The following is a 14,968-nucleotide window of genomic DNA, read 5'->3' on the forward strand; positions in this document are numbered from 1 at the left end:
AAAGTTTTTTGTTTCGCATGTCTGATAAAAGATCACACATGATGATGATGATGATTTGTAGATGCCCCTTTCTATTAGGACTGTTATAAAATTGTTATAGTCAGACTTAGAATGTCGCCCATGACCTTTGCCAGAAGAACATGATGGCCGGCCACCCTGTATTAACCTTTCAGCGTTACCAAGCATCTTTAGACAGACATGTACAAGCACACACCAATGCAGCCCAGACCGTTATAGTCCCATAAAGACTCTGCCATCTTGGATTCTTGGTATTTTTTTCAAAACAATCTTTCGAGACAATTCATTTATCTACCAGCAAATCTTTTCGGCTGGAAAAACATCATATTTTCACTGACATATCTTTTTAGATATTGTCTGTACCTACACATAATGGAGAACTTGTTGATGATTTATGCATATTTTTAGCTCTTTGGTCAGTATGCCAGTAAAATGAACATTTAAGGGTCTGAAAAAGGCACATAGTTTGCATTTCTGACCTAAGTCAAGCAGCGTACATTTATCTTTTCAATGAAGTCATTACTCGAGGTTGGTCATCATCTCTGGCATGTGGCATGTTTGTAGTGTGGCTGAAATATGATGGCAATTTCCTTTAGTTTGTGCTGGCAACGGCCGGGGCACTACAGTGTGGCATTAGATCCACAGACAGGCTTAATCCAAATACAGGGATATTTTTATATAGCAGCTTTTTTTGTAGCCCTTTCTGCAACAAATTAGTTTAAGAAACTTTTTTCTAATGGCTCAGAATTACATTTGGAATTAGAAGAACGTTAATACAGTGCTCCATAGTGTGCCCGGTGTACTTTCATAATTAGTACGACTGAGAAGTGGAGCAAACTTACTCACTAAATGCTTGACATTTGCAGGTCACTGGACATTTGCAGGTCATTTGGAGTCACTGACCTTGATGTATATTGACAATTGACAAGGATGGCAGATCTCAACCAAATATGTGTAACATTAGAAAATAAACTCTTTCCCTGAAGCCCATGGAGGTTCCAAAGGTCTGCCTGTACTCTGTCAGATCTTGCATTAAATTAAACACCTGTCGCTGAGGAATGCCTGACATTTCCCCTTTCTCTGGTATGATAACCAGACAAACTGCTAAGCTGTTCACCTGTCTAGAAACGCAGCCTTAAACGCTGGGAAAATAAACAGCTCTGTCATCTCCAGAGGAGCAGGAAGAGCAGAAGTGGTATATTGCCATAGTTCCAAAATTCAATATTTTGAATCTGGAAGCTTTCTATTAGCTCTTTAATCTATCCAGCTGCCTAATCGCTCCAGTCTATATTACATCCTTTTCCCATGTCTTGGTCCAGTGCTTTTGATGACCCTAGGGTTTGTTTACAGTATATGTGTTCATGATTAGAGTGGGAAAGAGACAAAGAAGTGTGTAATTACATCCTGCGCTTAGAGACTAGCTGTCTGTATAATTGCTTATTTCCTAAACGTCTGTTAATGGCTCCATGAATGGATAACATCTCAATTCTGAGCTATAGAAATATGTGTTGATTTTACACACCACTGTTGTATTTGTGTGTCGTGAGTAGGAGCAGACATTTGTTTTTAATAGTTTCAACCAATGAAGAAGTTAGTGACAGTAATAATGTAATAATGGCATGACAATAATTACAATAATAATGAGCAGAATAATGACACGAGAGAACAAGCTATAAGAATGATCACTGCTCTGGTCTTTAACTGGCTCTGCCTCACCACAACGTTATGTGCATAACATTTATTCGTGCAATTGTTCATGCACTTACAAGGAAAAAAACAAACATATGCTGTGCGTAACCATACTAATGCAAACTACAAAAGTTTCTGCTCTTCTGTGTATTAAACTCCAGTTTTTGAATATAAAAATTAGAGCTGTAAGTATGAGAACAATATTTATTTTTGTTGTTATTTCATAATTTTTTATTTTTATTTTGCATAGCTGACCAACCTGAACCTAGCTAAAGGAGTTTTCCGCAGAGGAGTGCAGAGTGTCACGTCAGGAGCTCGGCCCGACACAGCGACAGCTCAACACTCAGGCATGAACCTCTCTGGTGCTGTGAGGTAAGTACACATTATGTGTGCGCTTGGTATGTGTGTGTGGACCAGGAGGGAGCAATGTTTAAACCCTTGCCTGCCAGGCTGACTTGTCAGAAGTTGTTTCACAAATCTTTTATAGGTTTGTGATAACAAGTGTAAACTATCACGCCATACAGCACTGTAATGTAGCATTAAACCAGTGTAGTTTTTGGTACCATTACAGTACATTTATGTATTTTGACTATTACAAATACACCCACTTTACGCACTAATGTGTCTGGAAGTGAACAAAGGGTAAGTGTTCCAGATTAGCTGTAGTATGTTTCCTCAGTGCCATGGTAAATGTTAGAATTGGAGTGAAATTGGGTTCTGTGGTTGCATCATGCATTTCTTTTTCCCCAGTTTAATATAAAAACCTGCAGAATTTAAAAACAAAAAATGTCCCTTATTGTATGTGGTTCTTTTCATGATGTAGAATCACATTCTTTATGTGATGGGATAAAAGGGTTTCAGTGTATTGCCAGAGAAGCATGAATTGTCTGTAGAAATCGGTTCAGGGTGAAAGAGACAGAACTTCTCATCTGACTACCTGATTCACTCTCTCCCTTCAAGCAGTGCATGTTACAGAAAGATGTACTGAAAGTGCTTCATTGCAGAGGCAAATTAGAATTCTGTAAGCTTTCTCAGTGTAATCATTTCTGGACAATTTTATAGGTGCTTAGTTTGTGTTGGCTAAATCGGTCACAGGCAATAAAACCCTAAAGGCCAGTTTAATGGTCTCTGAAGAATCTTTAAAGAGAGCTGGGAGTCTACGTTTTGAAGGAAAAGAGGTAATTTAAGTGGTGAGACTGCTAGGTAGGTACTACGCCTTTGAAATGTAAGATTATATTATCTGTTAAAGGCAGTGAAAATGTTTTTTTTAGACATTTGTCTGTTAACTTCCTGGCGAATAAAGACAATCACCTACATATTCGCGTTGTCATCTCAGCAGGGGAGAACGTGAGAATAAGTGAAAGATAACTGCGAAAAGAAGTAAAGTATAAATTCCTGTGCCTTTCCAGTTCATCATGAATTCCTAGAAATTAGAGTTGTACTAGAACTTGTATTGCAACATTGACTAAGTTTACATGGACAGCACTAATCTAATTATTGACCTTATTCTGAATGAGACAATATTGTGATTAAGGTGTTTATATGGGTTGCTTTTAGAATATTCCTTTCATGTTCCTGTTTTACGTTATAGAATATGAATTCGATTAACGGCACACGTCATTACGTCCCCACGCCACACCGTCCGACGTTCCTCCAGAATTTCACGTATCAACATACAGCTCGTCTTCCTTATGGTACTGTATACAGTTATGGGTGTTTTTTATTTTTAATTTTACGAAAGCTTCAAGTGCAGTTAATTATTTGTCTTGCAATACGTGCAAATAGTTGACTGCTTGAAGCCATGGGCTGCGTCCGAAACTGCGTACTTGCCCACTATATATAAGCCGAAACACATGTATTTCACCTACTATATAGTAGGTAATATACTATATAGTACGTGGTTTGGGACGCAGCCGTGCTCTCTTGTTTGCCGTAAAACGGTCGAGCACTGCCGTGTGTGATCGTGTCCTGTCGCAAAATGCGGTGAAAACTCCCACACGACGTTAATAGTGTGATTAAGATGTGTACATGTCTGTAACGCACGTTGATAATGCGATTAAAACAGGAATACTCCACATGTCTTAATTCGATTCGTGTTTACTTCGAGTATGACTTTAATCAAATTAAGGTAATAAAAAATGGCTGTTTACATGCTAGTTTCTTAATCAGAGTATCGTCTTAATCGGGTTAATATCGGATTATTGTTGTCCATGTAAACGTATTGAGTGTCACATGATGCTAAAATATTAGAACATAAAATGGGCACATTTATTGCGTGCATGCAGTTCCTGAGACGTCATACTGCAGTATCGTCGCTTGTAAGCTGAGGTGTTCATACAGTGCTTCCCACAGTGCCATGTAATGAGAGGAAGGGTTAAGCTTATGTGGTTTCCTCAGTTTTATAGTGATCGGTTGGTGACCATGTCTCAGACACTTTGGCCCTCATCTAGCCGTGTCTGTTTTTCTAGTCCAACCCTTCCTTAAGTATGGAACTGTCAAGGAATTCTTGGAATGTCTGGCTTTTCCCTTTTTAAAAAATGTTTTTATTTCCACAAAAGAAAGTAAAAGACGTAGTGAATTTTTAATCTTCTCACAGCATGCTTGCGTAGATATCCAAAACAGGCTTTCACATCTTATACGCTTAAATGCCTTGATGGCATATTCTGTTTCTGCTTATCTCATTATTATTTAATCCAGAGCACCTTTTCCTCCACTCTGTTTGTACTGCTTGTGTTCAGTAAGCGCCATGCTGACTCTCCCGGAGTCCTCGATACTGTTGAGATTAGTAAGTAATTAATTGTTCTGTCCCCAGCGATTGCAGAATGCAGTCGTTTCCTTGACCTCTTCTTCCCTTGAAAGTCTTGGCAGTAGGATTTTGTTTGTGTTTAAAGGTTCATTTCTGGTCAAAATGTGGCATCTCTTTAGAACAGCATCTGCCTGGAACTTTCCACTGGCTGCTGTCTGCTGTGCACCAAACCGAGCAAAATTAAACCAAACCAGGCTGTTGCCACTCCTCACCTTGGATGAGGTCTGCGTATGCTGAAAGAATTCCAAAGCATAATTTTTAAAGATGTTATTAGGATATGTATGCCTGATTATGTTGACTTTAATTCTGTCTTTAATGTTTGATTTCCTGAGCCTTCGCTCTGTGTCCAGCATTTTGGGACCAGTGGTCTGTGCCAAACATGCTGAAGCCGTTAAGCATACTGACTCTTTAAGCCAAGGGGGTGAGGCGTGATGCCTTTCAAAGAGTAGGGGCCTTTGAAGTTGCTCTCGCCAGGGGCTGCCAGGTACGCTGTGTCAGCACTTCCAAACCATATTCCCACTGTTATTACTCCCCTCCTCCAAACCCATTGTACCGATACAGAGATATTCCAGAATTCCATATTCAGTTGTACCTGTAACCCTAAATACACTGCTGGAGCTCAAGATTGTGTCCTGTTGAAGAGAAGAACAAATAATGCAGCCTTTGGCTTGGTTTAATGTTCCATCCTGTATTTGTTGAGTACAACTGACAACTAAGTGAAGTAATCAGCAGAATATGTGACTGGTTGTTGAACGCCGTGATATTAGATTGTACCAGTGGTGTATGTCAAACATTGTAAACGATAATGTTGTTAAGTCTGTGAAATACTTCGGTAATTTAAGCTGCTCTTGGATCACTGATCGTGCGCTGTCTCTGCTCTTGGCTTAAACAGAGATTCGTTTCCAGTAAGTTATTGGGTACCGCTTGCAAACAGTAATAATAGGCAGGGTTTAGGATTGTAACGGAATGTCATAATTATTGCATATTTCGGGTTTGGAGTGCAGTTAGAAGAGAACGGAGCCCAGCATAAGACGATAATGTTGACTTTCTCTTCTAACTTGGCTGACATTCCAGTTCTACATCAGTTTTCTTCTACGTTCGACATAACAAAAAGGCTCTAAGGCTGTATTTAGAGTCGGTGACTTAAGTCAGCAAATGAAGTTTAAAAATGACGTCAATACACGGGGAAAGTTCTCCGTATTCAGACGCTTAACTTGACTTTCTGGGCAGCCCATTCAGAATATTAAAAATATTCACAGGCTGAGCCATCAGCCAAAAAACTGCTCCAAAGCATCAATGCTCCTGATGTTTAACAGCGGCTATCAGGTGCTTTTCCTTATGTACAGATCCCGGGTCCAAATTGTTTCAGACATGTAAAACTTTTTCTTATGGTCCTAAATGTGCTTAATGGTGTTTTTTTTTTAAACTGCTTATGTATTTTATATTCATTGCCTGATTTGTGCAGGTCAACATAAACCATGTGTCTCTCTTAAGAATGTAGCAATACAGATGAATTGTTTCATTCTGTACAAGCTCTTATGTCTGTAGATCGAACAATGCAACAAACTGCATAATAAAGTAGGCTGTGCATTATAAGATAGCATTTATTATGTGATGTGAAATAAACATTTAAACTTTATCAAGCCACACTCACTGCTATTGAAAACATATCTTCCACTTTATTTCAACTCAGAAGAAGCTACATGGGTTTCAAAAAATATACAAACCTCTCCTAATCCCAGTTTTACACAGCACACTAGCATACTACTGAACTAGCTCCTGTGTTCATCGTCAAGCAGGAGCTGGAAAAATTCTTTAAGGTTTGGTCTATGAGGGCGCTTTGACTTCTCTGTAAATTGTAACAGTGACTGGTGAACTGAAATATTACATTGTGATGACTTTGCCAAATATGTGTACATTACACTGGCAGTAATACCACAAATGTATGGCTAATACAGGATCCCCGTTCATGCACACAAATGCTCTGCTGCATTTAGACAGTCTTTTGCCTCTCTGAGGTGTATCTTGATATTTCTGTTTAATATTCATTATGAGCTCTACCTCTTCTTACTCTCCAGATCCAGTCCACAGCCTCATTTCATTCAACCCACATGAACTTGGAAAAAACTTTTATTAAAATATTGAACGTAACTTTTCAAGAAACGAACAGAAATATACAATGAGAAAGAAGGAAAAACACTGAAACTAAAAACAATAAACTCTGTGGCAAAAATTTAAAAAAATGGCAAAAACATGGTCTTTAAATAAACAGCATTCTTTGTTAACAATCATTTTCGCTAATCACGGCTTATGAATGCGCTGCCCGAGTTTTCGTTTACTCGTTCAGAGTTTTCATTTATGCTCCTCAAGTTTATGTTCGCCATTCTGGCACAAATCTCACATGTGGGTGGGGCTTAACAGTGCTTTATTCTCATTGGCTAGTGAGATTTGGATCGACAGCTCAAGTGTCTAGCTGAAAAGGAGTAGGATGACCATGATGATGTCGATGATGTCAATGATGACACTCTCCATTCTGAGAGCTCATATCGAAAAAAATAGTCGTATGAGACTACCCAGACCTCAAATATTAATTACGAACTAATATACTACGCAAGTAAGTAATTTCCACTACAGATTATAAACATTATAACTATACAGACAACCGCATCCAGAACGCTCTCCAGAAAAACACAAGTCTGTACTTCCTGGTACTTCAGGAAGCTGTCGATCCAAATCTCACTAGCCAAAGAGAGTAATCACTGTTAAGCCCCGCCCACACTTGAGATTTGTGCCAGAATGGCAAACATAAACTTGCAGAGCATAAATGAAAGATTTGAAAGTGTAAATGAAAGCTCATTCATGAACCATGATTAGCAAAAAGGATCTTTTTCATTGTATATTTCTGTTTGTTTCTTGAAAAGTTACACTCAACACTTTTGGCACAGATTGAATTCCATAAATGGCCTACAGTAAACTAATGCTCAACATTTTCTCAACAGTTCCATAGCATAGCCATCCAAAGTGCAGTTACTGTAAACTGCTATATGTACATGCACTCCGGTTTCTTGCACAGCTGGCTTCACCTGGATCACAATTTAAAATAAACTCTTGTGTGCTGCTCTTGATATAAGTCGCATCTTAAATGATTCAGAAGCATGTCATGTGTTGTGCTGGCTGTGGCATAACCAAAAATTAATCATGAAAATGAGGAAATATACAAAATAAAATCACAATTGTTTTTCTCATCTGTACAATTAAATTGGTGAGTGTGATGTGCTCGTGCATGTAAGATGGATGTCAGACAGCAGTAGGAACGGCGATGATACAAATTTTTATTTCATAATTTAAGACACAATCTACCACCAAACTATTTTTCCATATTAATATTGTTGCCATAAATTACATTTATGACACTGAAAAAGATGAAAATGAAGATGAATAAGATGAAATGAGGTTAATAATAGGGGGAAATTTTATTTTGTTTTTATAAATCCTGATCTACTTTTCTTACAATACAGTATGCTGATATTGCAGTGGTTCGATTTGTTGTCATTACAAAATAAATGTATTCGAATTTAACATTTGATTTCCATCAATATGGTCTCGTGTCAGTATCATCTAGTGAAGTCTTTTTTGGGATACGTCTCGTTTCATGGCTTTAGTGTATCGTCTCATGCCTAGCCATTTAGATCATATTCGGTAATGGAGAATGCAGGATACAAAACACATCTAAGGCTATAGAGAGCTGCGTGACTCTGAGAGCTGAAAACAGACTAAGAAGAACTTCATGCTTCTCAGAGTCACACCACTGAAAGCTTGCCATGTTTAAATTTGTTACATTCTAATGCACAGCTTTTGTTTTGTTATATGTGGCTAAGAGTCTGAACGGCTCACACACACTCTATGTAATTGTTAAGTTGCAATTATTGTGCTTTTATAATGTTCAATGTTTTAATAAACTGAAAATTGAAGGCGCATATTAAGGCAATGATTATTTCTGTTATATTGAAAAAATATTGTATCGAGACACTGCTGTATCATCATATCCAGTATGAATTTTGTGTATTGTTTCATCCTTCAGCTTTTCGTGTTGAAAGTAATGGGTGATAAAGGGATTTTATGTGTGTGCAATCTCATATTTAAACCCCAGAGAAACTGGACAGGGTTAAAGGCAAAAACAGAAAACAAAGGAAAAATAATAAATGTTTCATGCATATATTTAAAATACTATTAGTTTAAAAGGTAGTTTTAATGAAAAGGACTTTTTCGTGTTCGAACTGATACAGATATTTTCTCCTATTGTTTGAGTGGAAAGTTGTTATTGTGTAATGTTTATATGACAAAGAGTTTTGCTTGTTTTTATGAAGGGTGCCAAGAATTCTGGAAGGCCCTGTATAGTGTCCTTTATTGTGGCGAAACGTTTATCAGAAACATACCGAATAAAAATGTGATTAACTTGTTAAGAACGAACGCTGACAGAGTAAACGTTTAAACAGAATCCTGCTCTTTCACTTTAAATTATTGGGTTTATGTATAACATCTCACATTGAAGAAATGTTGGCCTAGACTAATAATCTTGGAATGTAATACTCTAATAGTATCTGACATATTTGCTTAAAAGCTTCAGCATCAACTAAAATAGAAAAACCTTCCTGCTACTTGTGTTATGATTGAATATGTTCAGTGTTTGAAAGTCTCACAGGAAATTCAAAAACTCTGCAGCATTGCTGTGTCATGTTTCAATGAAGTGATGTAAAGGAGGGGAAAAAAAGAGAAGAGAAAAGAAATTTACAGCGCACTGGTGTAATATACACTACCAGTCAAAGGTTTAGACACACTCATTCTTTATTTTTATTTTTTCCCCCCACATTTTAGAATAATAATAAAGTCATCAAAACTCTGGTATAACACAAATGGAACTATGGGAATTATGTTGTGATAAAAAATCCAAAATAAATCAAAATAATTTAATATTTTAGCATCTTCAAAGTATGCACACTTTTTGCCTAGAATTTCCAGAAATGTATTCTTGGCATTTTCTCAGCCAGTATCTTGAGGAATTTCCCTGAGATGCTTTTTAAACAGTATTAAAGGAGTTCCCACCTACGCTGGACACTTATTGGCTGCGTAATATTTCGCACCAAGTCATCCGTTTTAAAAAATATTGTTTTGTAAGTAAAATGTTAATTTTCTAATGAAAGAAATGAAAATGTCGGCACGATTATATTTTTGTCTACAACACCGATTTCAAACGTTTAATCATACACCTTCAGATCAAAAGATGTTTAAGATCATGAGAAACATTTCAGTCAAGTGTCTCCAGACTTTTCGGTAGTGTATCTATATTTTTTCTTTAACTGAATTTAGTGCTTCCTGAAATCCTGGAAACCTTAAGGATACATTAATATGGTTACAGGTGCATCATGAGAAGTGACGAAATCATAGCAAATTAATGAGGGGCCAGTGTGGACAGACTATTAAAAATAAATTAAAGAGGTCAGTGCGAAACAATGACTTGTCTTCTTCTGAATAAAAATGTTTCTATTCATCTTAATTAGACCCATATGGAGAGTTGTGCAGAGCTCTCTTCTGAGGATGTGCTTAGAGAAATTCTGCTCTAGGATAATAGCATCGGGTGCACGGTGGCTCAGTGGGGGGGGGGGGGGGTTGGAGGTTCGATTCCTGCTGCTCCCCTGTGCGTACGGATGTTTGCATGTTCTCCCCGTGCTGCGGGGGTTTCCTCCCCCAGTCCAAAGACATGCATGGTAGGCTAATTGGCATGCCCAAAGTGTCCATAGTGTATGAATGGGTGTGTGAATGTGTGTGATTGTACCCTGCGATGGACTGGCACCCTGAACAGGGTGTACCCCATGCTCCCTGGGATAGGCTCCAGGTTCTCCGTGACCCTGTAGGATAAGCGGTATAGAAAATGGATGGATGGATAATAACATCGTGCTAATAGGATGATGTAGACATCTGAGAGACTGCACACTGGAACCTCCTGCTCCACTGCACTTGGCTCAACATACAAATCTGTAGCTTAATCTTAAAGTGATTCTCACAGTCGTTAACATGTTTATTCTGACTGCTTTTGCTTGCCATGCCATTAGAGGACAGAAATGAGAGTCAAAGTTGCAACCTGATGCGTATTGAATGTGCAGTGTTGATCTTGACTTTTTGACCTCCCAGAATTCCCTCAGTGAGGTACTCCTTCTGGTTAGCAGTTAGTAACAATACATTCAGTGTTGCGTGATCTTCTGTTGGTTATGTTTTCCTAAGCTGAACTGAGAGAGAGACAGAGAGAAAAAGAAAATAAATAGTTGATGGAAATACCCCGACACTCTGTGTCCTGATGTTAGCCACATTGACCAGCTTGGTGCTTTGAGGTATTACTCCAGATCCATGGAATGATGCTGAATGATGTCATTTGCCTAAGCATTCCTTTTCCTACAGTTGAGCATGAGAATAATACTTGCACTGTGCATGACTAACACGGTAGGTGTCAGCAAACATTGCTTATTACACTGAATATGAATAATATCTAGAATCACTGTCAGAGGTGAGTTATAGCTCTGGGCTGCAGACAGTGGTTTAGTTTATTTGGATATGATTGATTCTGTGATTGTATTTAGATTTGTTTTTTTTAAAAAGAATTGTTTGTTTTAGGGGTTTTTTGCAGTGCACATGGTTATTCAGGATTAGTAAGCAAATAAATCCTGTCAAACTTTAAACATTTTCTTAACTATGTAAGGAGTAAAACACAACAGGATGTCAAAGCGATGTTACTGTTACCACCTGAAGTTGATTTTTCCTATAACAGCATATCGCAAAGTGTTTTATTCCTACTACACAACAGCAACGTGATGATTCATTTTTTTATTTATTAATAAACAACACATCATGCTTTTCCCCACCTTTCCCTTCAGTTTATTCACATATTCTAATTCCCACCCACTAGCGAACTTTCCCCTATCACATGACAACTACCAACCAGGTACAGGGCAGTGTGGCACACTCAGAGGAAAGTGCTGTCTGCCCTGTACTGCATACATGAGCTTACAGATGCCCCTGACTTGGGTCAGTATGATTGAGAGGTGAGAGTGTATGAGACAGCATGACCTCCAGCCACTGATTGCTGTGGCATTCTTGTGATTTGAACTCACTATAGCTTAACAATACAGAGAATGCTTTTCTGTTGCAAATAGTTACATTTAATATTGCGCAATGTCTGCAAGAGAGGTTAGTTCCTGTTATCACCTATACCAGGTATAAGCAGTCTTTCTCTCACCAGTCTCTTTTTTCCCCTTCTTTCTTGTACTTACAAAGACTTCATCATGTTACTGAGAAACCAGAATGCATCAAGCCCTCTGTGGTGAAGACTCTCCAGTGTCTGAAAACTTGCTGACACTTAGAAAGCACTGAAACTGTAGACTCCTTCCATAAATGTTCAAATAAATTTCTCCTTACAGAAAGCTTCACCATATCAACAATTGTGCAGTACATTCCTGCATTATTCCTCTGCTTCTCCAAGTGGTTGGCGGTGGCTGAGCACTGACCGGCGCAGAAGAGCAATGCAAGCGAACTGTGTTTTTAATCACTGTCCAATCTCTCTGCAATTATTTATTTGTTTATTTTGGATTAAAAAAAAAACTTTTGGCCTTGGTCAAAAGTGCTGTTTTTAGCCGCATTCTTCATTTACCTTGACGGAAGGTAAGATCACTGCATCAGTGCATCTTTAAAGCACCAAGAACCAAAACATTCCTAGTGAGACAGGGGGAAGGACTGGGTTACCAGAGCCTTTCAGTTAATATCATATTAATATAAAGAGTTCAAAACACCTGCATAAATGTCAATTGACTCATCTGCCATTTTTATTATGGAAAAAAACAACAGCTGTTTTGGCTGTACTTATGTTGGAGTACATTCCAGCATACTCTGATGTTAAAATGCAGCATGCCACAAAATGCATAAAGGTTGCCTGGTCTGATACAGATGATAATTATTTATTTTTGCTATTTTCTATCTCACCCTTCACTTGGACCTCCGTGCAATTCCTTTAGACACAAAAACATATTAGGACGTCTTGCAATTGGCACTACTGTCAGAGCTGCTGAAAATTACATTCTGACCAATCAGATTCAGGCATTCAGCAGTACTGTGGTATAACCATATGATAACACACTCACCCACTTTTGTGTGTGAAAATCCCAGGAGATCAGCGTTCGTTTCTGAAATACTCAAACCAGCCAGTCTGGTACCAACAATCATGCTATGGTTAAAGTCACAGAGATCACACTTTTTCCCCCATTCTGATGTTTGTTGTGGGCATTAACTGAAGTTCTTGACCTGTATCTGCACGATTTTTTACATTGCGCTGATGCCACATGATTGGCTGTTACGATGACTACATGAATGTGCAGGTCTACAGGTGTTCCTAATAAAGTGGACGGTGAGTGTATATACTGTAGAAAAGTTCTTGCTTGTGTTATTATTTAGCAGGAACTCGTATACCTCTATTTGCTAACCTCTTACGCTTGAGTTATCTGTGCTTGCTCATAAAAAAATAAATCTTAAATAAATTCTGTCTGAAAAGCTGCTTTTTCCATCGCTGCTGTATTACCCTTGATCAGAGGGTCCCGCTTTGACATTCTGCAGTTGTAGAGATGAGAAGAAAAGTTAAAGGGCTTCCATAAGCCGGGCTCAAATGAGAGCTAATCGCTTTATAAAAGCATGGAGCCATTTAAAGGTTTACTTTGCTCGGCACTCAGCCGGTGATGTTGATGGGACATGACGTGTCGTGTATAGGGCAGTGGAGAGGCTGTGTGTTCTGGGAGCCTGCTGCTCACTACAGATCCTCATGCTTCTCTGCCACTGACTGATCTGGATGAGCGAGGCTGCAGGTGGAGGGGCTGCTGTACTGTGTACGATGAATAAAGGAATAAAAGAATTTGATGTGTCACTTGTTTTAAAAGTCGGTTCTGTATTATTGGATTTATTACCGCAGACAGATGAGAGTGTTTTGTTTATTTTACGGTTCTATGTTAAATGTGGTTAAATGTGTGCTCATTTAATAAATAGGAATCGATGGATATTTTGACATCAAGACAAGACATCTTTCTCTGTCTGTTTTGCGAGAGTATAAACAAAGCAACTTATGATTCATACCATAATCATATGAATATGTTAAATTATTTTCAGTGCTAATGCTTAGGGCTGGGCGATATGACAAAAATATATCATCACGATACTTGAGGACATTTCTACGATACATGATGTGTATCCCTATATTTAATTTAGCTAACAAACTGTCTGCAAAACAGTAGTAAATTAAACAAAACAAGAAAAACATTCAACTGAGTTTGACGATACTTGTCTTTAATGCCTACAAAGACAAAAAATATGTCAAATCAACGTCATCCATTCAGTACCATTTAATTTCTAATTATTAAAAGTGTAAAATAATAATAATAATTAAAAAAACATCACCATGCCAGTGATATCTCAGAGGGTTAGGGTTTTTGTGTAAGTAAAAAAAAAAAGGTAAATAATTAAGTGTATAAGTAATAAGTAATTTATCACAATATTGATATCATATCAATATATATATATATATATATATATATATATATATATATATATATATATATATATATATAATCACCCAGCCCTACTAATGCTGTATCATTTCTAATACAGTAGTGTGAACCTAGTGTCAGGGTTAGCTAGCACATTGGCAATGACATGACTAGAACATTTTATATTCTTTCACTTTTCATGCTATGATTGAAATCTTGCCTGTGTCACCTGTGGATGTGAATAGTACAACAAAACTCTGTTCCCTCTCAACAGTCACAGGAAGGACGACGATGACGGAAAGAGCCAGAGTGCCTGTAATTTGGCTACTGGAGCAACTTTGCAGACCTCATCAGGCAGCTCTCAGCTCCAGTTTGCCATCCAGCAGCTCCAGCAGCAGAAACTGCAGTCCAGGAAGCTACTGGACCAGAGCCGTTCTCGACATCAAGTCAGTGATGGAGCCTACGTTTATAGCTAATGAAATAATAATATACATGAGCCATGTACTGTGCTAACAGTACAGATTTATTGTGCCAACTAGCGATGTACCGATCCGATCTGAAAGAACGGTATCGGGACCGATGAAGGCATTTTTTAACTGATCGGTATCTTCTTTATTGAGCACTAACCGGTTTTTATTGTCAGCTGTCATGGATAACACAATTTGTGGCAGGACTACATGGTTTAAATGTCTGCATTTTGGAAATATTTTAAATTGGAAAATGAAAGCAGTCCGAAAACAGCCACTTGTAATGTCTGCAATGCGAGCATTTCGTGAGGCGGTAGCAACAGAGCTGCATTCAATACTACCAATTTGATACGGCACCTAAAAACTAAACACCAAACGGAATACAGCCAGTTCACTTCGGTAACTCGGGCTGC

The 14,968-nt window shown here is 38.1% G+C and overlaps 1 protein-coding gene across 19 annotated transcripts in view; it reads left to right on the top strand.

Moving 5' to 3' along the window:
• ttll5 (tubulin tyrosine ligase-like family, member 5) overlaps positions 1 to 14,968 on the top strand; it is a 90,667-nt gene that overhangs the window by 51,359 nt on the left and 24,340 nt on the right. For all 19 annotated transcript variants that reach the window (XM_053633866.1, XM_053633865.1, XM_053633872.1 and 16 more), the window contains 2 exons: positions 1,958 to 2,079; positions 14,363 to 14,534. In XM_053633866.1, coding sequence (XP_053489841.1) covers positions 1,958 to 2,079; positions 14,363 to 14,534 — 294 coding nt within the window. The remainder of the gene's footprint in view (positions 1 to 1,957; positions 2,080 to 14,362; positions 14,535 to 14,968) is intronic.

The sequence above is a fragment of the Ictalurus furcatus genome, chromosome 9, assembly GCF_023375685.1.
Source record: "Ictalurus furcatus strain D&B chromosome 9, Billie_1.0, whole genome shotgun sequence".
Lineage (NCBI taxonomy): Eukaryota > Metazoa > Chordata > Actinopteri > Siluriformes > Ictaluridae > Ictalurus > Ictalurus furcatus.